Genomic DNA, 26860 nt, shown 5'->3' on the forward strand with positions numbered 1-26860 from the left:
TAATCCTCGGTCCTACGTGCCCACGTTTTTGATGCAATGTTTTGTATAACAAATATTTTGTAACATTCAAACACTTCTCAAAACTTTTTTGTTTAGATATTAATGCCTTAATAGTCCATTTAGGGGTACCCATTCTTTTGGTCTGCAGTAGGCAGTTAGCCTTCATTGACAGTGGAGCTTTTTTTTTTTTCTGGGCACAGTGGGGCACCGTGATTGACTATAGATCCACATCTGGGGACATTGTTTTTTTTTTCTTTTTAATGAAGGAATTGTCAAAAACTCTTGTACTGTCTTTATTCACTTTTACACTTTTATGGTGAATGGGTAGGAGTATGTACCCCATACTCATTCACATGGGGGGTCTGGGATCTGGGGGCCCACTTATTAAAGGGGGCTTCCAGATTATAATAAGCCCCCCTGCCCGAAGACCCCCATATCCACCATACAGGGTTGTCAGGAAGAGGTCCTTGCCCCCATCAACATGCCCCAAAGCACCCCCCACCATGTGGTGCATATTCGCCCCCCCCCCCTTTTCTGGCCTGCTGGCCTGAATACTTGGGTAAGCATCAGGTATGAATCTAAGGGGGGCGTAAGCCGTTTTATTTTTTTCATTTTTTATTGCTGACAGTGTTTATTTTTATTTAGCTGTCAGCGGGGAAGCCCATTGAGAGCTGATGACTCATCAGTTGTTAAGGACACACTGGCCAGCTTCCCGGCCCCACTCCTTAACAACTAGCTTCCACTGGGCCCTGACTGGGCAAAGCTTTGCCCAAACAGGGCTTACAATGCACTGTGTAGCGTGCAGTGCATTGTGGGATGCTTGGCAAGTGAACAACCCGCTTAGCGCCTCTCAAATTTGGGTGTTTGCCAAATGTGCAAACAGGTGTGTTTGGGCCAAACTTTTGCTTGGCCCGAATAATTTGCCCAACACTAGTAAACAACACTGTACTCAACAATCTTACCCCACCTACATACAACTCCAACTACAGTGTTTGAGAGGGAGTGAAATGTATCCCAGAGTTTGGGTGCTGGCAATAGGAATGAGTTTCATTCACCTTCTCATTATCAGCACCCCAAACCTCCCCCTTTATTATATTCCACCTCAGCCTCCTGCTGCCTCTTCCTCACAAGGATAAAGGGCAGGGGGCTTCCTTTCCAGATAGCCCTGAGAAAGTCCCCCTCTTCCTCATACTGCTGTGCCTCCAGTATCTCGTCTATTAGGCCATGCAGTGTGTGCTTATTGAGGAACACAGAAGGGATTGTATCACTAATCAGAAGAAAAAGTCCTTGTTAACCACTCAACTATGCATCCACAAACCTCTTAACTCCTGGGTTTGCCACAAATCCACTGTATGGTGAATCCAAAACTGATTCCTAATCTTGGTTAGTACAGAAGATTTGTCATGAATGAAACAGTATAAAACTGAAAATACCATCCAAAATATTTTTTTGTAATGTATCATTTAATATATAAAATTTGAATACATGTAATTTTATTAAAATTGGAGTTTATTTTCTTATTGAAAGCTAATAAACAATATTAAAAGCACATTTAACATGTATCTGTTAGTATTTACGTAATTATGCTTTTGATAGTTTTGGGATTACAACAAAGAGCTTCTTGGTTTCTTAAAAAGTTAGTCATCATAGCCAATAAGTGCAACCAAAGCAGTTTCATAATCTCCAGTGGTTTCTGCCTACAAATCAAAGAAAAACATGCATTTAGTATCACAGTAAATATACAAAAAAGCTAAACAAGAATTTTAACCTAAATACAGTCAATAGGTCAGTCAATAACACATCTTAACCAGTATCATCAAATCACCCTTCCTACTGTCTTTTTAAAATAAAATTATAAAAAAAAAATCAATGTTATTGAGGTGTTTCTTCTGTAGCAGTATATATGGAATATATTTAGCTATTTTAAAGTGGTAATAATCTCTATTTTGAACTTGTACCTACAGGCCTAAGGGTTACCTATAGGTACAGTGAATATCTCTTAAACCTGCGGTGTTTAGGGGATATTAATACCAGAAGCAGCCAGTGACGTCACCGGGATATGCACACTGCACACTGCAGGGATGGAATGCCATCCCTTCAGAGATGTATACAACAGCCGTGACTCCTGTGTGCATGCACGGAAGTGACTTCATTGCAGCTAGGCCATTCAAACAGCCAGAACCTGAAAACATAGAAGGAAGACCTGGTGAAGATGGAAGCCCTGTCCGTGGTGACAGTGAGCCACTGGCGGGCTTCGTTTTAAGGTAAAACTGCCATAATGTGCTAGTATACAGTGCATACTAGCATATTATTGCTTAAACCATATGGGGACCCAAATTTATTTATTTTTTTTTATCAAAGAATTTACTACCACTTTAAAGAAAAATTTCCATAACTACATTTTGCACGTAAGGTGATCACATATAATCCCAATGCAATTTCAGAAAAAAATAAAACATTCTTTAATTTTTAGCTATTATATTGGAAATGGGTTCTATTCCTATAGCAGTCAGGCATGGAGAAGTAGGAAGATAAGAAAAAGATCACGTCATAGCTGAGGTAAAAAACCTTAGCTCCCATCTTGCAATGTTCACTTTTCTAATTTTGTTCTAGTTATATCAACCTGTCAATTATTTTGAAAGGGGTGGCAGAGATTAACTTTAATGTCATCTCTTCAAGCTGCATATACTTTGCTTCCCTTTGTGCCCACTCTGCTCCATTTAGCCGCTAGGAAATAAAAGAGGGATCCCTGTGTTTGTGGGTTTACAAAGGGCTAGCTATATCTTTCCCTTCCCCGTGTGACACCATATGTTTTCTAAGTTGCCCATCTTTAAGCACCAGCACTATCACTTGGGGTAAAGAGGAGAGAGCCACATGCTCCCCCATACCCATAAGTACCTGACATTTTTCTTTACTAATAGCAGCTGAATAGAGTGGTATGGGAACAAAAGTGTGTGCTACCTGTGGGACTACCAATAAAATGAATCTTTTGCTTTGTCCTGCAATACTAGAATTATGATTAAAAAAAACTCTTTATTACTTAAAAAAAAAAAAACATGTAACATTCCAAAAGAATGATTTGTTAACACTGAAAGAACTAGGTCAGCCCACCAAATAGGAAGGAAGTCTAAGTCATACCATAATATCATCACGCAGGGAGGTTTTATACATCTGTACATATCGAGCTTTAATTGCTTTCATGTCAACTTCAGAACGGGATGTTATCACCCTGTTCAGGACCTTATCACGAGTCCCCAAGCCCTGTGAACAAATTCAATTAATTGAATACTAATGATTATGCTTATTTGTAGAAGTATCACATACTACATATATGTGTACATTATTTCCATGACAACTTAATAGATCTGATGAGAAAAATTAATAGTGACTAGAGATTATTTTGTTTATTTACAAGTTGCAGCGTGAGTTAATTTGCCTAGAAAATGTTAATAAATTAGGTAAAAACAATATTACGTGTAATGGAAATAAAAAAAATAAAAAAAGGAAGGATATAACACATGACTTGTTGATTGGTGTAAGCAGGGTTTTTTTTTCTCAGAGAATAGGTGCAGGAACTCAACCATGCTCGTCACACACACATACCTGCCAAATGGCATCAAATAGTAGCTCTTCCCTCTGCATACAACCCCCTCCCTCCACTGCCCTCAGTTTCTCCCCCCTCCTTAAAAGCTCTACCATCTGTCATATGTCTTACCTTTGTTGCAATATTAAGCTGAAACACCTATCCGGCTGTAGTACCTCCCAGCATACGATACTATAGTCATTTGCAAGGAAGATCATGCAGTAGGAGCATCAACAACTGGTCACCAGGGAAAAAATGGAGACCACAGAGGGTGCAGCCTACCATGCACCCTCTTCTGCCCATGACTGCACTGAACCCTGGGCACCTGAGAAAAGCTACCACTTGTAAACGCAGAAGCTGGACTTCAGTGTTACAAAATGATAGTGGTGAGTGAGGAGCAAAAGACCTGAGCCAGAGGTGGTGCAGCTGAGTTTGCCCTAGTTCCTGCTGAAAAAAGGCCCTAGGTGTAAGCATAGCTTTGCCTGATTTATAGGCTCAGTGAATGTTCACTTTGGTGAGTGAATAATCTTTACTAGGGATAAGTTTATTATTGTTCCAAACAGGTTTGTGCCCTCCCACTTACAGGGAGGAATGCCAGCTGCCATCACATACCTAGGCAAAGTCTGTCCTCCCCAGACGCTAGCTGCTAATGTTATTTAAAAGCTGGTATTGCTGGTGCCATGCTAATATGGAAGATGAATGTTGATGGTGTTGGATTACCAGGTGGCACACCTGTATTTCTATTTTCCAAACTGTTGAAACTCTTACCCACACTTTCTTTGTTTCTTCCATTCTGGTTCCTCCTGTTTATTGTGTGCTGAAAACCCCTCAATAAATGCCCCACACTTTGAGTTTAGCTTCCATGTGCTCTCTCTCTGTTCCATCCTAGTTAATTAGAAACTGAGCCCAAAGTGCCAAGGTATTTGGCTGTTTCCTGGTATAAATAGTGTGGAATCCTGTTCTGAGTCATTAGCCCTCCTGTGTGGGCATAGGTATTCATTGATCAGCCATGCAGATCAGCTGACTGATTTACTCACTGCCTAGTTTTTCATGTAACATATGTTTTATAGAGGATGATGATTTTTAAAAATGAAAAATAATAATAACAAATAATAATAACAATAATATATTAATACTGATTATTATTAATAAATGTATGCACTATTATTCAGAAGCCCCAAAACAGAAACCATTTCAAATCCTAAAATAAAGCTGTAATGTAAAGAAAAATTAAAACAAGTTTATTTCCCTAAGTGGCTGATGAGAATTTATACCTGTATCAAGTAGTAAAATTAACAGCATTTCTGCAGTTTTTAAAGAGAGCAAAACCATTTCTTCTATTCAAAGACATAGGCACTCAAAAGTTGATTCAATAAAGGAATCTTCACTTGTGTGAATATTCATTTTAATTATCCAATCAAAAAGCAAAAGTTCCCGGTAAATATGCACAGACGATTTACACATGATTGGACAATTGAAGTGAATATTTACAGAAGGGTGAACAGTCCTAAAAACAAATTCCATGCACAGGTATTTTATACATAGTTACATTAATCAGTCTTGGAACAACGTAACAATGTATATACCATACCTGCCCAATGCTGGTGAAAGCTGGAAATCATTGAAGTAGACACTGCTACTCCAGTGATCCTTCCTTTTTCTGGGTGTCTTGCCCAGTGGTTGCACTTCTGCTTAAAGTGATTTTTTTTTAAAATAACAAACATCTTATACTTACCTCCTCTGTGCAAGGGTTTTGCACAGAGTGGCCCCAGTCCTCCTTTTCTGGGACCCCCCCCCCACACGGCGCTCATGGCTCCTCCTCTTCTCGAGTGCACCCATGGAAAGCCCCATGGGTGCGCTCCTGAGTCCTGCTGCTGCACCCATTGACACAGACAGGACTCGGCCCCACCTCCGGCTCCCGTTTCACTGTATTTGATCGACAGCAGAGGGAGCCAATGAGGCCTGCTGCTAGCAATCTATCCATTGTGGACCTGAGACAGCAGATGGAGCTGCTGTGCTCACCCCCATTGCTGGAACAATTGGGTCCAGGTAAGAAAAATAATGCATTAAGGTGAAAAAACGTGATGGTTTACAACCCCTTCATCCCAGTTGAAGTCACTGTATGACGTAACGCGTAGGAAACCGGAAGTGACGCCTACACCCGAGCGACACGCTCATCGGTCTGTTTTGCTGTGCGCTCTGTCCTTCTCTACCTTTGTGAGTAGTTTGCTATTTGTTTAATAAAATCGATATTATTTTAATCTACTACACTATAGTGGACTCTATCTATTCCTTGAGTGTATATGCTGATAGTATCCACGGAGGAATCTGATGGTTGACGGTGACGCTAGAGAAGTGTGAAGTTCCCCCCCTGTCCATCTCCCGAATTCAAGTGTTCCTTATAAAAGGCTATTTTTGCTGTATACCTTACAGCAGTAAGGTGATTACCTGGTGTGACCAGCACTAACACGTGAAAACGACCTGAACGGAGAGAGTTGGCTTGGCACTGTGAACACACAACTGCACTATTTTATTTGGTTGTGATATTTCACCTTAATAGTCACGATTGGACTATGTATGGGTCACTCTAATTAAACCCAATTGTTTTTTGTTTTTTGGATTTTTTATATTTTTTGCTGTATGCACTTTATTATTCTATACTATATATTTTATCACAGCATCACTGTCGTTGATATTTGAATTACTTGCATATTATTTTGAAGTTTTTTAATAATTTCGATATGCTATGCACAGATGCACTTTGTTCTATTTTTTTCCTGATATTATTATTTTCGATTTACTAAGCACGTTTGCACTTTGTTTTTAATTATTATTCACATTATCATATCTTTGACACTTTTAAGATATAGATTGAGTATCTAGTAGCTGCTAAGTTTTATTTTAGGAGGCACAACACCCTTTTTATTCTAAACTGTGTTTTAAGTTCCAGATGTATTTGGCATTCAAAAGTTTACCTAAAGTTTAAAGTTGGTTGGGAACTATAGCAAGTGTAAGTTAAGATAAAGTCAATTATTTTCTACAGCTTTTTAATAGACTGTAAAGAGAACAGGACTTGGCTCACTAGTTGATAGAAAGGATGTATTTTTAGCTAACCTTACCAGGAGCTAACAAGCATAGGTTATAATAGTCTCAAAAGATCTGGCAGTCTCAACAGGTTTGGTAAAATGTGTCTAAACCAAAGATATAAAAAATCTTCAATGTGATGGCTGCATTTGTTTTTTATTTAGGCTTTTTATTCTATTATTTTCACCTGGTAATTCTGTCAATTCCTGCACCTAAGTGGTTGTACTCATTTACTTCCTGTATCTATAGAGGAAGCTCCCATTGTAGCCCAGGCTGCTGTCTAGATTTCTACTACAAGTACTCTTTTTTTAATTTACATTATGTGGGGGAGGTAATTTGTTGTTTAACCTTCCCGGCGGTATGATTATTTCAGATTTGGTCAAAGTGGTACAATTCTTTTGCATGAAAATTTGGCATTTTATATTGTAGGCCTGTAATTCTTAGGAATAACACACTTAAATCTGTCCAAACAAGAGTCTAGTAGACATCCCGGGTATGATAAAGTTTGAAACACAAAATAATAAATTATAATATAATAAATAACTATAAATAATTATAACAAATAATAATATAATAAAAATTATTCAATAATGTAATCAAATCAAAAACACTGAAATTTGCTCAGTTGCAGAATTGTCGCTGTCATTACTTGTGTTTGTTTGATGACGAATTTCCCCACAAATCGCTATCGCTCAATTCTGCAAGTGATTCTAATTTATTATTGCTGTTTTCTAGCTGGTCTGAAACCACTTTTAATGTAAAGGGATGGTTTTGGTTGCTATGGACAATCTCCAGTTTCCAGGCAGAAAGAACAGTATTTATAATATAAAACTGCATGCAGGACATTGGACAAACCACTAGGGACAAAATGGATGTGAAATTATTTGATATAGTAATGTAATCTGTAAGATTACAGTGTACTGTATGTATAGTGTGTGTTTTACTTTTAGAATTTGGCTCCGTGCTCCGTCCCTGTGCATCGCAACGCTCGCAGGGAATGGAGCCCGGCTCTGTGATAGATCGAGCGGAGACACAGCCACCGCAAACTGCAGGGAGACATCGCAGGATCCAGAGGACAAGGTAAGTAACTTTGCCTGGATCCTGCGATGTGATCCCGAGTGTGGCTTGGGGTCATTACTTTTGGTGCTGAAAATCCACCCCGAGCCACACTCGGGAATACCGCCAGGGAGGTTAAAGGGTTAGTTCACTTTTGCCAAAAAACTGCCTATGCAGGTAAGGGGGGGTATGTAGATAAAAACAAACTGTGCAGCTCTAACTAAAATTGAATGATGCCCATGCTATAGGTGTATGCCATTTGAGTACCTCAGGAAGCCGACTGGAGTACTAGCAGGACATTGCTAGGACTTTGGTAAGAGAGGCCTAGTCATTACTGCTCCCCTCAACCATCACAGCAGTGAGCTCTTTTTCTGATTCAAATTCAAAGGGTTGGGTATAGTGTGACTTCACTGACCAAATATGGCCTCATGGTGTATTATGCACCTCTCATTTATTCTTTCATTAATTTGGGGAAGCAGGTTCTGTGGGCACCCTTACTGTTAAATGGTCTGATATGGGATTTGGGGCACACCTATTTCTTTTTTCGTGTGGGGATCCCTCATTATTTTTTATACCATACCCCACCTAGGATAAGGGTGTGGTATAGATATTAACTTCACATGTAGGCTAAAGGCATCCCTAGTAATTAAAGAAATTTAGCTTTTTTGATGTTTAACTTAAATTATTAGTAATGTTGCTGCCTTTGCTTTGCTACATGTTCCTCGCTCTCTCATTCTGCTGAAGACCAATGTGGAATATATGACAACGTCATCAAGGTATCACAACATTCCTAGATAAGGAGTTAATTTTACAGCTTCAGAAAAATGACCAGATGGGATTCCAAATGTGCCAAATATTGTTGGCTATTAAAGTGTTTGTAAACCCTCTGATATACACAGTGAAGTCAATAACCTCAGGTGATACACAGAGATGAAACAAATCCTCCTACATACGTTTTAATTGTTTATCTGCAGTCATCTATTTTATACATCCTCTTAAAATGATGATTTTGGATTAAATTCTTCTGGTTATTTCAGTATCACAGAGGAGTGGGTGGAGAGCTGCAGTTACAGTGTGTGAGAGCTGATCTAAGAAAAGGAACACACCTGCTTCACACACAGCAGAACTATGGTCTGAATAGACAAGCTGTGTGCTGAGCTCTCCTCCTCACACATCTTTAATCTCATGTGTTGGTTAAACTTCACAGAAGTGACTCATGCTGATAACAGAGGAACGAAGCACCAGAGAGAAGCAACATTTAGAGCTTTAGAGAGAGACAAGTAAAAACGACATATACTGTATATTTGCTTTGTTCATATTTTATGGCTGAGGTTTACAACCACTATTTTAATCATTATAAGAAATTAGATTGCTGATCCAGGGAACCAGGCTATGTTTGAGGTTCAGAAATGAATTTGTTCATTATTAGAAAAAATTTAAACAATGCTGGTTAATGGTTTTGTTGCCTTCCTCTCGATCAACTGTGGGTTTAGGGTTCTGCAGAAGCAAGGTTGTTAATATAATTTTTGTTTATTAGTTTAATTCAAAGGACGTGCCCTAACTATATAAGTGTATCTAACTATGTAACATTTACTGAACAGAGGGTGCCACAGTATACTACCACTTCAAGTGTAAGGGCTCATAAAGCACATTGTACATGTCAGTGAACCTGCAATGACCAAATATCAATGAAAGGGATAAAATCCATTTCAGTGCAATGTGTTTTTTGTGGTTTACTAGATTGTTTCTGTTGTAGATCATTATATACAAAGCAATTTAAATAAACCTTACAATTCATAAAATGCTTTTATAGAACTAAAGTTCTATAGATGTACATTACTTTGTGGAAATTGAATGTGACAGTTTTAAGCAAAATAAAAATAGCTTTAATGTTACCTTCATTGCGAGATGCAGTTTTTCCGCAAAGAAACCTGGTTTATCTACAGCATATTTCACTAAAATAGAAAAATGTACATTCAAATATTAATCTCAGTAAGCACATATGAATGTTCTGATGATTTATGCTGATATTGTTTTCAGGCACTATGAGAACTGAATTTGGAAGGTCGAAATTAATCATGTACAGTTATACATGGGAATGTGCACAAGGAAGAGAGAAACTGAGCTTTTTAGGCATTTGTGACAACATACTGAGAAGTATTTTCGACATTAACTCCTGTCCAAATAAGAGTGCCTATACATAATTCTGATCTTTCAAGCGATAAGCCATTGCCATTTTTGGATATTGCAGAGCTACTGTGTGTAGTAATCAAAAACTCCCTAAAAAAAATTGCCCAGTTAATCCACTAAGTAAGGTTCTACAGGATAGAATATGTGTTAATAGTCAATTAAAAAACTTTGTAGTGATCGTTATAACAACAGGGATTTATTAGACATGCTTTATCTAAGAATAAAAAATACAGATTTTTACAATATATTTTGTCTCACAGTCACCTAATATATATGCAAAGTAAAGGGCGTTTTTCAAATTCCAACTTTGTGATATAGAAGTAAAGTACTTTTATTAATTGCAAGGAACCACATCACAAGTGTAGCTCATATAAGCAGTGACTGTACTTTCTCAGCGTATTTGGCTGTCAGTTTCAGGAGAAAAATAGTTGATCTAATTTAATAACACATAAGCATATAAATATGTCATAACAACATTTCACCAAACATGTTATATCTATGCATTTCCATGTATTCATAGAACTTATGTAAGGCATAAAAACAATAAAGTATCATTGTTTTTGCCCTAATCTTCACAACTATGAGACAATTGCAAAACCTATACAAATATTCATATAAAGCACTGCATACTGTATATCCTCCACAAAAAAAAGGAAGTGCTTGTATGCCCTTTGTCAGGCGTATTATGTTCTTGACTGGGCGCATGCACAATACGGTGATGTGACGATGGAATACGTAATTCGCTGAGGTTTTCCCCGTTTAAAATTGATGAGGGGACGCATGCGCTGTTAGATGTTTATGTCACTGTACGTGTCATCATCATAGCTCTATTCCAGCTAGTTAGCTGCTCCTATTGATCGTCCTCCTTATACGTCCACAGCCTGGCGGTGACGTCAGATGCCACCAGGTTCGGAGGGCTATTTAGATGCGGTCTGTGCACCGCCAATCTTCTGCCTCTGCCAGTGCACTATTGGGGTGGTTTGTCCATCTATCACCTGGTGACCTACCAGCTCTATTGCCAAATCTTAACAGGTATTTCAGCCCTCTACATTTGCGTGCTCTTTCATGTATTAGACATACTTTAGGTCAGTTACCGACCAATATACTATATATATTTTATATCTTCACAGATTCCATCTGTTGGGGTGTTCCCTACTTTTTTTGGGTCTTTTGCCAAATATGATAAGCCCATATTGAGTGACAAATAGGTTTATATCTATATATGAGGATATTTCTCAAATATAGGACCCTTCTGATTCTACTTCAATCAGTTTTCAGGTAATGACTTATTCAGTACCACACTATTGAGACCTTCAGTTGAGTTGGATTTGGTTTATTCAATCCCCAATCCTTTGTCATACAGATTATTTTCATCATATATCCTCCTGTGGTCCCTTGGACTCAGGTATATTTGTGTGCAATTCAGAATCCTGCCTCGATATCATCTATGTTTGGTGGCTATTGTATTTATCGCAGTGCAATTATTTAATCGGCATATGCTCGGTAAGATCACATATGGACCTATATTTATAAATAATTATACAGCATACTGTATACTTATAATTGTTGTGATGCCCATTGAATGGGTACTATTGGAGTATGTTATCATTTTGTAATTCTAATGTTATTGATATATATTTCTTATCCATATCTTTTTATTGTTCCTAGTTTATCTACAAAGTGTACCTTAAACTCCTGAGGAAGCTCAGATGAGCGAAACATGTCAAGTGGTATACTCTGAGTGGTATCTTCTTTTTGCTCTGTTGTATAATATTGATGTGGATAACAATTTTAATAAATTGTAAATATTGTTTTGTATTTTTGTAAATTAAATAAAAATATGTCATTTTATGATACATTCTCTTTGAATATTTACCTACTACGTATTATTAAGCACCTTAAAAGTCCCAGGGTTTTGTTTACCCCTTTGTCCCCCTCTTCATTATATATTAATTTAGAGATGTGGTGCTAAGTTTGTCATGTCTGCCCTCATTTTTCTGTTTTCTTTTTCAGGGAACACCTTGCATATTTCAGCAGGACAATGCTAAATCACATACTGCATCTATGACAACACCATCGTTTCATAGCATAAATGCTTGGGTGCTTAACTGACATGGCCAATTGAAAAATTTGGAGCATCTTGAAACAAAAAACAAGAAGACCTAGGACTGTTGAGCATTTAGACTCCTATATCGGGCAAGAATGGTACAACATTCCAAAATTCCAGCAATGGGTTTACTCTTTTGAGTGTTGTCAAAAGAAGAGGGGATGCTACACTGTGGTAAACATGGGCCTGTCCCAACTACAGTGAGGGAAAAAAGTATTTGATCTGCTGATTTTGTTTGTTTGCCCACTGACAAAGAAATAATCAGTCTATAAGTTTAATGATAGGTTAATTTTAACAGTAAGAGGCAAAATAACAAAAAAAATATCCTGAAAATTGCATTTCAAAAAAGTTATACATTGATTTGCATTTTAATGAGTGAAATAAGGATTTGATCCCCTATAAATCAGCAAGATTTCCAGCTTCTAGGTGTCTTCTATAGAGGTATAACAGGTTGTGGATGGGTATTCCAGCATGACAATGACCCAAAACACACAGACAGGGCAACAAAGGAAACGCTCAAGAAGAAGCACATTAAGGTTCTGGAGTGGTTTAGCCAGTCTCCAGACCTTAATCCCATAGAAAATATGTGGAGGGAGCTGAAGGTTCGAGTTACCAAATGTCAGCCTGAAAACCTTAATGACCTGGAGAGGATCTGCAAAGAGGAGCGGGACAAAATCCCTCCTGAGATGTGTGCAAACCTGATGGCCAACTACAAGACATCTGACCTCTGTGATTGCCAATAAGGGTTTAAGGGCTAAGTCATGTTTTGCATATTTTCAAATACTTATTTCACTCATTAAAATGCATATCATTTTTTTTTTAAATGCATTTTCAGGATTTTCTTGTTTGTTATTCTGTCTCTCATTGTTAAAATAAACCTACCATTAAAATTATAGATTGATAATTTCTTTGTCAGTGGGCATACTTACAAAATCAGCAGGGGATCACATACTTTTTTCCCTCACTTATATTTTTCTTATTTTTTATTTTATTTCTGCCATCATTTCCAGAATTACCTTATTTATGCCCTAAAATTGTAAAGTTTCTCTGTTTAAGCATTTGACACATTTTCAATGTTCTATTGTGAATAAAATATGGGTTTATAAGATTTGCAAATCATTGCATTCTATTTTTGTATACATTTTACACAGTGTCCCAAATTTCTGGAATTGGGGTTGTATATGTATTGTATATATTAACATATTTGCATTTCCACATGTACCGTATATACTCGAGTATAAGCCGAGATTTTCAGCCTCTTTTTTGAGGCTGAAAGTGCCCCCCTCGGCTTATACTCGAGTCATCGCTGTCTGCCCGCTCGATCAGCGTGTCGAGCAGACAGACAGCGGCCATTCTGATTCAAAAGCCGCGCCTCCGGCTCCGCCTTCGCCTGTGATAGGCGGAACACTGAATTTCCCAGCAGCCTGTGTTCCGCCTATCACGGGCATCTTCTCATCCTCGTACTACGGACGAGGATGATACGACGTCCGTGATAGGCGGAACACAGGCTGCTGGGAAATTCAGTGTTCCGCCTATCACAGGCGAAGGAGGAGGCGCGGCTTTTGAATTTTACAATGGCCGCCGACGAAGAGGGCACGGGACGGAGGCAAGGCAAGGCACGGCACGGCGCGGGACAGGACAGGACGGGACGGGACGGGACGAAGGCAAGGCACGACACGGGACAAAGGCTCGGGACACAGGTAGGCTGGACACACACACACACACACACACACACACACACACACACACACACACACATGGAGACACACACACACGGATGGATGGATGGATGGAGACACACACACACACAGGGATGGATACACACACACACAGGGATGGATGGATGGATGGATGGAGACACACACACACAGGGATGGATGGATGGATGGATGGAGACACACACACACAGGGATGGATGGATGGATGGATGGAGACACACACACACAGGGATGGATGGACACACACACACACAGGGATGGATGGACGGACACACAGGGATGGACGGACACACAGGGATGGACGGACACACAGGGATGGACGGACACACACACAGGGATGGACAGGCATGTCTCACCCTCGGCTTATACACGAGTCAATAAGTTTGCCAGTTTTTTTGGGGGTAAATTGGGGGCCTCGGCTTATATTCGGGTCGGCCTATACTCGAGTATATACGGTATGTGTCTAACTCCAATGTACTTAAAATATCTTTAATGATAAGATATTCAGAATTCAGGATATGATTCACAAGGGTTGATTTACTAAAAAGAGTTTAGAATATAAAAGCTACAGTATGTTCAGCTAAAACCTAATCATGTGCAAGGGAATTAAAAAATGCAGGGATTGTATGCATGAATGGATAGTGTAAGTGAGTACAGCTTTTCTTACCTAGGTGAAATTGTCAGCGGCTTTAGTAACTCAACCTGTCAGTATTTTAGTAAAGTGTTTATACTGTACATACCCATAGCTACCAAGCACTTCTCAATATCTCCCTTTAGCTCCAGATCCAAAGCCTTATTGAGATCATGTTTGCTGTAAGTGGAATACTTTTCAAACACTGCATGAGGAAATAAAAAATTATACAATTTGTTACTTATAAACAACATGGAGGTGCATTTTCTTGGTACTTTGCCAAACATTGTTGAAAAATTGTAATAGTTTCTTTTATCTTTACTGTGAGTAAGGTCCAACCATCCTCCTGCAGATTCCACTCCCTCCCCCCGCCCCTGTTCTTTCCAGTACCCTTCAGCCCAACTAAATCCCTTGAGCCTGCTCAAGAGTCGCATGGCCACCATAAAAACCTTCATATTTTTGCTCCCACTGGAACATAGGGGTAATCTTTTCCTTAACAGAGACAAATGACATTGTTGAATAAATACTGGTGAAATAATGTTTTAACAATTAGGCCGTCACTTTCTCTTGTTTACCTTTTTTTAATTGTGGATTGCTTCGACTGGTGAAGATGTTAATGAATACCGAAACATTTGCTTTCTTCTGCTTTTCTCCAGCTTCATACAAAGCCTGATAAAAAATACTAATGTCAGCTAGTCCAATCAAGAGACTATTTAAAGCACATACCTGTACCAATAACATACCTGTACCAATAAATATACTGTAATTCACAATAAATAATAAAAACTCTTTACAATAATTTGTACCTTTGCATCTTGATCAGCAAGGTTTTCATCAACATAGCATTCTTCACTACGAGTTCCCTGCAATCAGATTTTGAAAATAGTATATATTTAAAAAAAATTGTTTTTTTTTTATTAATTTCATATATATAATACAATCTCACACAGAGGCTGATTATTCACTTAGTAAATTGTATCTGTGTTCACTTTAAAAACCCAATCATGTGCAGATGTAATAACTAAACAATAATTTGTTTTTCACAGGATTGGATAATAAGAGACATTGTGCAGCATTTATGGACATTCTTAACTCCTCTAGTAAATCAGTTTCAATATCTCAAAGATAAGTGTACCTTTAAAAGGGAAAGTAAAGCCTTCTGAAAATCTCCAGATGTGTCATCTATTATATCCTTTTCAAGATCCATTTGGAATTCTGGGGTGAATAATGTTAATATTATGAATTTAACAAAGCTATAATAGACACCATGTAACTTACATTTATGTTCTCATTAAGTATAAAATCTTTAATAAAGTTTTGCAAATAAAATATTTTCATAATTAATGTTGACTGCTTAATAACCTCTTAGCAAATATATGTGCAGTAATCATTATCTTGTATGTGGCTGATACTTCCCTTGTTGGATAGGGACAGGCCTCTGGTTCAGACCAAAACTACATTTGGTTTGAATTTTGGTTTATCAGAGTCCGACTTTGAGTTTTGATGGGCAAACTAATAAAGTGCTTGGCCACTTACCAAGCACTGAAACATTGGCTATGCAAAAAAATCATATTAAGTAGCAGTATTACTACGACTACTAAATATTACAGCTTCCACAGGGCACTTGGCTGTTAGGGAGCCATGGCCACCAGCTTCCAAACAACCCTCACTCATCTTCTCTGGCCAATAAACTGGTCTATATAATCTCAGAGATTATTTAACCATACTTAAAAAATATATACATATTTTGCCTAAATCTATCATCACTATGGCAAGCTATGTTGCCACAATTTTCTTTGGTATTAGGTTGTCTCATCTATGTTACAGATATTTTAGAACAATATGACTCCTTTTTATTTGACTGTTTTTATATATGGTAATACTTTATTAATTGTATTTTGTATTTTTTATTAATGTTGTTATTAATATTGTTAATATGAAAAAATTCACAATAGATGTAACACCAATCCAATAAAATATAATGGAATTAATTTGTCCATGGACCCAGTACCTTCACTGTATGCTTTCTTGATTTGCTTTATTTGCTGGTTAGTTTTTGTTACCAAGATTTCAATGAGTGTGTCTTCATCTGTTCCAAGACCCTGTGAAAGAACACAAATCATTAAAGTGATACATCATTAAAGAAACATCATAGCACTTTCAGAAATCAAACTTCATTGACATAAATAGCTTGTTTTGCAGTTTTTGCAAGGAAATAGCATGGCCCCTTCCAGAAAAAAGGGAACCCATTCATCACACTAAAAGTGCAAGGTAATATTACAGGAAGTGATAGCTGAATATTAGTCAGGAAACTTCTCTCAGAGAACATCAATCTATTGTACGGCAAGGCTGTTCCCTGGTAATACCTGCACAGATGGCATAACGCTATCTATGAAACGGGAAGGCACACAGACAGAGAAAGCATGAGCATGCCTGCCTGCAGACTGCACCTGGTGATACCCATCCAAGAGTAAGCCATCACTGTACTGAAATGCTACAGCAAGCCTGCCCACTTTTGGTACAAAAGTGGTTGTATCTGGGGGAATCAAGTAATATAAAAATATCAGGAAATAAAAATGTTATATGCAGGAGCTAAAATAAATTAATACAGGAGACAAAAAAGGTACTATGAGCCGCATTACAAGGCCTGTGTATAGAGTGTGAAACAGCCTCAGCCCGGGCTTCAACCAGGTCACAGCCCCCAATTCGTTTTGCCCCTCCCCCGGGGCTTAGTCATGGGAAAGTACAGGCTGAGGCTGTTTCCCACTCTGTACACAGGGTCTTGTAGTGATGTGCGGCTCATAGGACCTTTTTTTCTCCTGTATTGATATCTGGAGCTGAGACAAGCTCCTTCCTTGCCTGCACTCCCAGAGGTTTATTCATACAAGAGGACCTGTCAAAGCCTCGAGCAGTACCCACAAATCTTGTATTGGTTCACAGTGACTACAACAAATTAAGTTTAACTTTAAAGGTCCACATTCATGTTAAATATACATTTATTATGACATAAATAGAGCTCTCCAAGAACTAACACGTTCACTGTATAAAACATCAAATTGTATTCCTGTGATGCAACATAGCAAAAAAAAATCTTGGGGATAGTTTTGCATAACAAAACAACATTGCACACTGCACCTTTAGATACAATACCTTTGTTGCATGTTTTAGATTATCAGCATCAAACTGAGCTGGTGTCCTTAACAAACCCAACATGAAGGGTTCAAGTTTACCACTGAGAGCTTTCTTCAGGCTTTCATCCAAAGTCTGCAAAAAAAAAAAAAGAATACAATTAATAGAAACATGTCTATCTAGCCATAACTGTCTATTAAATAACATATACATATATATATGCTGGCAACAAAAGTGAGTACACCCCTAAGTGAAAATGTGCAAATTGGGCCCAATTAGCAATTTTTCCTCCCCGGTGTCATATGACTCGTTAGTGTTACAAGGTCTCAGGTGTGAAAGGGGGATCATGTGTGTCAAATTTGGTGTTATCGCTCTCACTCTCTCATATTGGTCACTGGAAGTTCAACATGGCATCTCATGGCAAAGAACTCTCTGAGGATTGTTGCTCTACACAAAGTGTTCCTAGGTTATAAGAAGAACAAGACCCTGAAACTGAGCTGCAGCACAGTGGCCAAGACCATACAGTGGTTTAACAGGACAGCTTCCACTCAGAACAGACCTCGTCATGGTCGACCAAAGAAGTTGAGTGCACGTGCTCAGCATCATATCCAGAGGTTGTCTTTGGGAAATAGACATATGAATGCTGCCAGCATTGCTCCAGAGGTTCAAGGGGTGGGGGGTCAGCCTGTCAGTGCTCAGACCATAAGTCACACACTGCATCAAATTGGTCTGCATGGCTGTCGGTAGGAAGCCTTTTCTAAAGATGATACACAAGACAGCCCGCAAACAGTTTGCTGAAGACAAGCAGACTAAGGACATGGATTACTGGAACCATGTCCTGTGGTCTGATGAGAACAAAATAAACATATTTGGTTCAGATGGTGTCAAGCGTGTGTGGCGATAACCAGGTGAGGAGTACAAAGACAAGTATGTCTTGCCTAAAGTCAAGCATGGTAGTGAGGGTCCCATGAATGCCAACCTGTACTGTGACATACTAAAGGAGAGCATGATCCCCTACCTTCGGAGACTGGGCCGCAGAGCAGTATTCCAACATAATAACGACCCCAAACAACCTCCAAGACAACTGCTTCCTTGCTAAAGAAGCTGAGGGTAAAGGTGATGGACTGGCCAAGCATGTCTCCAGACCTAAACCCTATTGAGCGTCTGTGGGGCTTCCTCAAACGGAAGGTTAAAGAGCGCAAGGTCTCTAACATCCACCAGCCCTTTAATGCCGTCATGGAGGAGTGGAAGAGGACTCCAGTGGCAACCTGTGAAGCTCTGGTGAACTCCATGCCCAAGAGGGTTAAGGTAGTGCTGGAAAAAAATGTTAGCCACACAAAATATTGACACTTTGGACATTTTCACTTAGGGGTGTACTCACTTTTGTTGACAGCGGTTTAGGCATTAATGGCTGTGTGTTGAGTTATTTTGAGAGGACAGCAAATTTACACTGTTATACAAGCTGTACACTCACTACTTTACATTGTTGCAAAGTGTAATTTCTTCAGTGTTGTCACATGAAAAGATATAAAATATTTACAAAAATGTGAGCGGTGTACTCACTTTCGTGAGATACTGTATATACAGCGGGTAAAATAAGTATTTTCTAGGTAAATATATTTCTAAAGGTGCTATTGACATGAAATGTTCACCACATGTCGGTAACAAACCATGCAATCCAGAAATACAAAGAAACCAAAACAAGTACGTTGGAAAGGGAAAAAGTGTTGAACACGCTAACTGAAATTTATTTAATACTTCGTACAAAATCCTTTGTTGGTAATGACAGCTTCAAGATGCCTCCTGCATGGAGAAACTAGTAGCATGCACTGCTCAGATGTGATTTTGGCCCATTCTTCCACACAGTCTTCAAATCTTGAAGGTTCCATGGGCCTCTTCTATAAACTCTGATCTTTCTTTCTTTTTATAGATTTTCTATTGGATTCAAGTCAGACGATTGGCTGGGCCATTCTAGCAGCTTGGCAGCAGATTTATATCAAGAATGCCTTGGCACATTTTTCGATCCATCCTTCCTTCAATGAAATTAAGTTTGCCAGTACTTTATGCTGAAAAACACCCCCACACCATGGTGTTCCCACATTCAATCTTCACTGTGGGTATGGTGTTTTTTGTGGTGATGTGCAGTGCCATTTGACCTCCAAACATGATGTGTATTATATTCAAAGATATTGGATCAGTAACTAGGACTTAGTTCTTTGTATGGCTTACCCGAGCTCCCGGATTTATTTGCATATTTCAAGTTACTATGAGTGGGAGGTAGGTGCAGTTCCTTTGTTGTAACCTGGTTTGGATCGTTTTCCTGCCCCCCTATCTATACCTCGGTTATATAGGCTTTCTTTTGTTTAACGCTATTGCAGGTATCCCTTTGTACTCTCTAGAGAATTTCTTAGCAAGTTTATCCCTCTCTACAGGCAATCTAGCTTTTCTTTGGACCATTACTGGCTGTATGGTTGATGAGAGTGTTGGGGAACTCTTCTGATTGGAATTGACCCCTACGTCTCCCCTTTTTTGGAGGTAAGGGGAACATGTAATATCATGTTTTGCATAAAAGAGGGGGGGGGGGGGGCTTGTTTCCATAGAGTCCCTTTGGTGTATGAGCTGTTGAGCCACACATTTGCAAAAATGCATATTTTATGCTTTGTAAATAACATGTGTAATGTAATTTATGAATTCTTAGATTTTTTTCTTTTGTTATATACATCTAGAGTGCGATATACTTTTCTCTACTTTGATTAAATATTTCATGTCCCTTTTCCTGAAGAAGCCACATCATTGAAACATGTCAAAAAGTTTGGGAACGGAGTATATAATACTCTTTTATGTGTTGGAGTGTTGTGATTCCTGTTTTCTTGTGATAGGTCGTATGTATAGACTGATGGAAACAGAAATTATTGTAGTCATTCTATCTTCTTTTTAACCATTTTCTCTAATAAATATAATATCTATTTTAATGAGTTGTAATGTGTTCTCTTCTCAAATTGGTACCTTAAAAGTCCCGTATGTCCAAGCTCCTTTCTTATGATGTGTATTATGGCATCCAAAGAGTTCAATTTTGGTCTTAGTTGACCAGACTATATTTTCGTAGTATTTCACAAGCTTGTCTAAATGTTGTGCAGCAAACTTTAAAGAAGCTTCAGCATGCTGTTACTTTAGCAATAGAGTCTTACGTGGTGAGCGTGCATACAAGCCATGGCGGTTGAGTGAATTACTCCTTGTTTTCTTTGTTTTCTTTGAACAATTTGACCTGCTAATTCCAGGTCTTTCTGAAGCTCTCTACAAGTGGTCCTTGGCTCTTAGAGAACTCTTCTGATAATTCTTTTCATTCCACTGTCAGAAATCTTGTGAGGAGCACCTGGTCGTGGCCGGTTTATAGTGAAATGTTGTTCTTTCCACTTGCAGATTATGGCCCCATCAGTGCTGTATATACTGTGTATCAAACATTTTTCATGGTTGGTTTAGCATAAGGTATATAAAGCTACAAAAGATGTGGTCACAAATTAAAAAATAAAGAGTTAGGCACTCAAACACAAGCAGCTCCCAAAAAATGCAAGAGAGATAATGAAGGGGGTTAATATTTTGTAACTATCATTGCATTTCTATACGATACCTTTCCAGTTTTCTTTTGGTAAGCAACTTTAATTTCTTGGCGTTGTTCATTGGTTCTTTTTGTTAAAATGTCAATTATAGTTCCTTCATCAACATCTAAAGACAAATATGATCATGTAAAGAATAACATTTACTAGATGGGTAGCTATATGTTGGTAATTCAAAACACCATTAGGAAATACTTTAATGTGATACTGACCTGTTCTTGCAGCATTATAACTTAACACTAATTATTCATTTTTTAAAACACATATAATCGGTTTTGCAGAAAACTATGTTATATATAATTGAATTAGATAAGGCAGCACTGCCATACAACCTTTTTAAACCTCTTCAGTAAGCAACAGAATAAAGTACAGACCAATATAACTCAACCAGTCAGGGTTCAAAACTTAAACCCAATAGTGTATTAATAATGATTTCTGTTGTGCTATGGATTATCTATTAATATGATTAATAAATAGATTCGTGCATAACATGAATCTATCCACGGCGACCACGCAGTCACCACGCGACCACCCCCCTATTAATCAGGACGCCGGGGGCATTAATTACAGCGCCGGTAGTGTTTTTTTGAAGCACCTGATTAGAGGCACAGGCTCTAATAGGCTTCAAAATAGGATGTGCTCGGAGCCAACCCAGGTGTGTTAGAAAAGCAAATAAATATTCGCTTTACTAACACTGAATCACCTCTCCAACAATCAGGAAGCGTGGGTCTGATACCTGCTTCCCGATTGGCTGAAAGTTCAGGTGATCCTATTGGACGCATAGGAGGAGGCTGATGCAGGATGGAAGCCACCATGATCCACACCACAGGAGGAGGAAGAAAGTGGCGAGACACGCTGCCCACCCACCCACTTCCTAGATGGGGTAAGTGTGGGGCTTTGATGTCCTGACTGTCCTCGAGGGGAGGGGGTGTTTGCCCCTGCCGCTGGATAGATGGCCAACCAACCGGGGGAGTGGCTGTTTGCCCCCCCAAAGAAAAAAACACCAACCGCCACTGCTTTGAAGGGGGGAGTTCCTGCACCTATTATATGAGAAATAAAAGCCCTGGTAATAGATATAAATTAGAAAAGAAATGCAGGCACCTCTTCTTGCATATCTTGGAGACCACTTCTGCTTCACTGCAAAAGGCTGCCCTGAATCAGTGGACTTTCACCCAGGATTGCATTGCAGCCCCCACAAATCAAGCCACCAGCACTTTCAGTAATATAGGATCTGTCTCAAAGTTAGCGCCACGTATATTTGAATAGATATAAATTAACCAGGGGAAGTAACAGCCACAACACATCTAAAAGTTATAGAAATGTTTCCCTTCAAAGTTTACTATAAAAAAAAAAAAAAATACAAAAAACAAACAAACAAAGGCTTAAAAACTGTCCAACTGTCCAATCCATTTTAATAACATAATATATAAAGTGTGATAGTGCTGCTACAAACAGAGTAATAAATAGTGTCAGACATTATTTCTCTATTTGTTGCAGCACTATTACACTTTATATATTCTACATATTGCAATTTTGTGAATAGTTTCAGGTAATGGCAGCAGCTTATTAATTCCAATTCACACATTGGGGGTTATTTCCGAAAGGCAAATCCACTTTGCACTGAAAGTGTAGTCACTCTGAATCTAAGGGGTAGATCTGAAATGAGGGGAAGCTCTGCTGATTTTATCATCCAATCATGTGCAAGCTAAAATGCTGTTTTTTATTTTCCTTGCATGTCCCCCTCGGATCTACAGCAACTTCACTTCCAAGTGCACTTTCAGTGCAAAGTGGATTTTCCTTTAGTAAATAACCCCATTGTGTTTTTATTCATATACTAGTAGGCGGCAGCGCATAACTATCACAATACAAAATGTTAATAGTATAGTTTGTAAACTTTTTTTTATGCAGTACCGCATTGTATTATCTTACAATATTCATAAGTGTTACCTTAATGCAAAAACATGCTTTGAAAAGGTGTAAAGGGGGGTCTTCATTTTTTTTTCCAATAGTGTTTTTATATTCTTGAGGATGTATTTGTATCCCACATTTAGAGTCAAGCAGTCTGATCTAGTAGTTTTGCTTCATATATCATATTTCCATTGGCGTGCGCAGCCTATTTCATTAGAGTGTGCACCCCAAAGCACAAACATACATCCGTGTATATCAGCAAACCAGTGGATGGTGTCGGTAGAGCAGAGATTGGTGTCAGTAGAACAGTGGACTGTGTCAGTACTTTTTTTTTTTACGATTTTTTTAGGAGCCCTGTTGTCTCACTTTTAAGCTCGAAAGGGACTAAATACAGAGATTCCCAAGTCCTTTTCTCTGCAGTCTCAGCTGCACTGGACAGTGAATGAACGAGAAGTGCTGAAAGGCTTCCTGTTCATTCACAGACTCCAGGTAAGAATGAACATTCGAGCAATTGGTACAGATCACTCACTATGTTCATTCAGAAAAGGAAGGGGCCAGGAAATTAAATATTTACTGGCCCCTTTCTCCATCCTGAATGAAGCTGGCAGAACTGCAGGGGGAAATGGGGGCTCTCGGAAGCAGGGAGAATTGGCCCCACACTGGGTGATTAAAATGTGCACACCCTGTGCACATGCCTATGCATGTTTCATTGTTTAGGCTACAGCATAGATGACTGCCCAGCAAATAATGCTGAATGATCCTATCCTGATTGGGCTTCGATCACTTTCCTTGAATGGTATGTTAAGTGTATATACTGTGGGGTAGATTTACTAAAGGCAAATAAACTGTGCCCTTTGCAGGGGCAGTTGCATCTCTGCATGTGCATTTGCCCCAAAGCTTAGTAAATGAGATGAAGCTTCATTTTGCAAAGAATACCAAATCACATGCTTGCACATGATTGAAAGATGAGAATCAGCAAAGCTTCCTCTCATTTACTAGGTTACGGAGCAACTGAACTTGCAGAGGAGATGCAACTGTACTTGCAAGGTGCAACGTCGGTTCGCCTTTAGTAAATCAACCCCAATGCAAGATATTTTCAGGCATCATTGTCATTTTGCATGATTATTATATGATAAATATATATATATCTGTTGGAAGGCTGGCCGCAGGCTAGCCTAAATTTGTGGGAGGAGTCTGAGGGCTTTAAATCCCTCGTCCTCCATAAGAGCCTTCGTCGTCTCGTTTCTGGGGTCAGGAGGGGGTGGACTGACATACGTCACTTCCGGGTCTTTGCCGAGCTACTGTCTGCTGCAGCGATGGGGGGTGTATCTCTCTGTGGTCACACCAGGGAGACCGCCTGCCCACCCACCATGCTTCCCCTGGGTACTGCGGTATAGATCGGCCGCCCACCAGCTCCTCTCTCCCAGGGGCAGATCCGGCTGCTGTGGGGGGGGGCGTCCGTATGCTCGTCCAGCTCCATGAGGGAGCCGCCGGCGGGTGCCCGCCGGGGGGGGGATGTGTGTTTCCGGTTACTCTCCCCTTTCACATTTAGTTCTTGGGTACGTTGTCTGCCTGGTACTGGGGGGGTCGGCTCCACGAGGGGTCCACGCCGTCCGCCCGCTTCTCCCGCTGTTCCGCTGGGAGGGGGGATTTGGCTGCCCGCCAGTTCCCCTGTCCTGGCTCCATGTGGGGGCCGCCCGCCCGCTTCTCCCGCTGTTCCGCCGGGAGAAGGGGGGTTTGGCTGCTCGCCAGCTCCTCTGTCCTGGGGGGGTCTGGCTCCACGAGGGGGCCGCCCGCTTCTCCCAGTTTCCGCTGGGAGAGGGGGGGTGGGGGTTTTCGGCTGCCGTCAGCTCCCCTGTCCAGGGTAGATCAGGCTCCACATGGGGGCCACCCGCCTGTTTCTCCCGGTGTTCCGCCGGGAGAGGGGGGCTTCGGCTGGCCGCCGGCTCCCCCTCTCCCCTCGCATGTGCGGAGCACCCGCCGATTCTCTTGGTGGGGGAGGTGATTGCCCGCCGCCAGCTCCCCCTCTCCCCTCGCATGTGCGGAGTGCCAGCCGGATCTCTTGGTGGGGGGAGGGGGAAGTGATCGGCCGCTGCCGGCTCCCCCTCTCCCCTCGCATGTGCTGAGCACCCATCGTTTCTCCCAGTGTGGGGGGGGGGTTTGGCCGCCTGACGGCTCCTCTCTCCCCATGCACTCTGCTTGCCTCTGGCGGCCTCCCGCCAATTCTGGGGGGGGGATCGGCATCTATCCCCACATCTGTGCTGCACACCTGGTGGGGGGTCAGTGTTCTGTTCCCTCCTGCTCCTCTTCTCTGGCTCCACCAGGAGGGGGGCTGTCGGTGCTCTGGGGGTGAACGGTCACTGACATCTCTGCTGCTGTGACAGAGGATGTCAGTCCACCCACAGCAATCATTATTACAGCAGGTCTGCCAGGGTTGCTGCTGTCTTGTGTATTTGCTTCTTTGGTCTATGTCGATCGCAGCCTGTGTTCAGTATTTTCGGTCACAGTCACAGCGTTTTCTGTCATAGCGTTTCTGTCCAACTTTCAGTCGTAGCGTCACCCTACACCCACCACTGGCCGCTTGCCAGCCAGTTCACCTCCCGGGAACTTTCACCATGCTCCATGGAGGGGATGCCCACGCTTCCCGGTTTCATGGGGGGGCACCTCACCCACCTGTTCACCTCCCGGCACTCTCACACCCCCCCCCGAATGCCCAGGCACCCCTTTTCTGTCACTGGGGTTTATCACGGCGTTCGGCCCTAGGCCCTAGGTTTCTGTCTCTGCGTTCTTCTGTTATCATGTTCTGTCCGGGGGGGTTTCCGTCATATCGTTCGGTCCAGCTTTTCTGTCATATCGTTCGGTCCAGCTTTTTTCTGGCTTAGCGTTCTGTCCAGCATGTCCGGCTTAGTGTTCTGTCCAGCATGTCCGGCTTAGCGTTTCGTCCAGCTTTTCCATCATAGCGTTTCTGTCCTGTATTTCTGTCATAGCGTTCTGTCCAGGAATTCTGTCGTAGGGTTTCTGCCCAGCATTTCTGTCATAGCGTTTCTGCCCAGCATTTCTGTCATAGCGTTTCTGTCCAGCATTTCTGTCGTAGCTTTCTGTCCAGCATTTCGGTCATAGCGTTCTGTCCTGCATTTCTGTCAGATCAGTACGGGCTGAGGTTTGTTTCATTTTGTTTGTCGTCCCATAATTTTCTCTCCCATATAACACACGTCATACGGTGCACGCTCATTTCTTTGCACTTGTACGGCTACCCACCATGGTTTGTGGGTACACTAGGCCGGAGGGTTGTTTGCTACTGTCTGCTTTCTGTCATGGCGTTTTGTATGTAGCATTTCTGTTAGCCAGGGCTCATATCCTGGTCTGTCACGCCTATGGACCATAGGGGCTGAGGTTTCGTTTCATCGTTCCGCAATCTTCTCACCCGCATACCATACGTCATACGTTGCATGCTTATTTCATCACACTTGTACGTCTACCCACCACGGTCTGTGGGTACACTTGCCCTGTGGGTTGTTTGCTATCTATCTCTGTTGTTCTGTCATAGCTTTTCCGTTCGTAGCTTTATTGTCGTTCGTAGTGTATGTTAGCTGGGGTTCACATCCAGGGTCTGTCACGTCTACGGTCCCATACGGGCTGAGGTTTCCTTATTAATTGATTGTCGTCCCACAATCTTCTCGCCCGTATACCATATGTCATACGTTGCACGCTTATTTCTTCACTCTTGTACGTCTACCCACCACGGTCTGTGGGTACACAAGCCCTAGGGCTTACATCCAGGGTCCGTCAAGTCTATGGACCCATACGGGCTGAGGTTTTCGTTTTTAATTGATTGTCGTC

General features: G+C 40.6%; 1 protein-coding gene across 1 annotated transcript in view; it reads right to left on the reverse strand.

The window, feature by feature from the left end:
• Window positions 1–1491: 1491 nt before the first annotated feature.
• Window positions 1492–26860, reverse strand: part of LOC143973984 (annexin A1-like) — a 57851-nt gene continuing 32482 nt past the window's right edge. Inside the window, exons 4-13 of the mRNA XM_077474934.1 lie at window positions 21127–21221; window positions 17520–17633; window positions 16381–16471; window positions 15505–15584; window positions 15176–15232; window positions 14945–15038; window positions 14479–14574; window positions 9620–9678; window positions 3139–3261; window positions 1492–1697 (exon numbers count right to left, since the gene is read on the reverse strand). Coding sequence (XP_077331060.1) covers window positions 1638–1697; window positions 3139–3261; window positions 9620–9678; window positions 14479–14574; window positions 14945–15038; window positions 15176–15232; window positions 15505–15584; window positions 16381–16471; window positions 17520–17633; window positions 21127–21221 — 869 coding nt within the window. The 3' untranslated portion in view covers window positions 1492–1637. The remainder of the gene's footprint in view (window positions 1698–3138; window positions 3262–9619; window positions 9679–14478; window positions 14575–14944; window positions 15039–15175; window positions 15233–15504; window positions 15585–16380; window positions 16472–17519; window positions 17634–21126; window positions 21222–26860) is intronic.

The sequence above is a fragment of the Lithobates pipiens genome, unplaced genomic scaffold (genome assembly GCF_037356315.1).
Source record: "Lithobates pipiens isolate NorthernLeopardFrog02 unplaced genomic scaffold, aLitPip1_a1.2 Scaffold_13, whole genome shotgun sequence".
Classification (NCBI taxonomy): domain Eukaryota; kingdom Metazoa; phylum Chordata; class Amphibia; order Anura; family Ranidae; genus Lithobates; species Lithobates pipiens.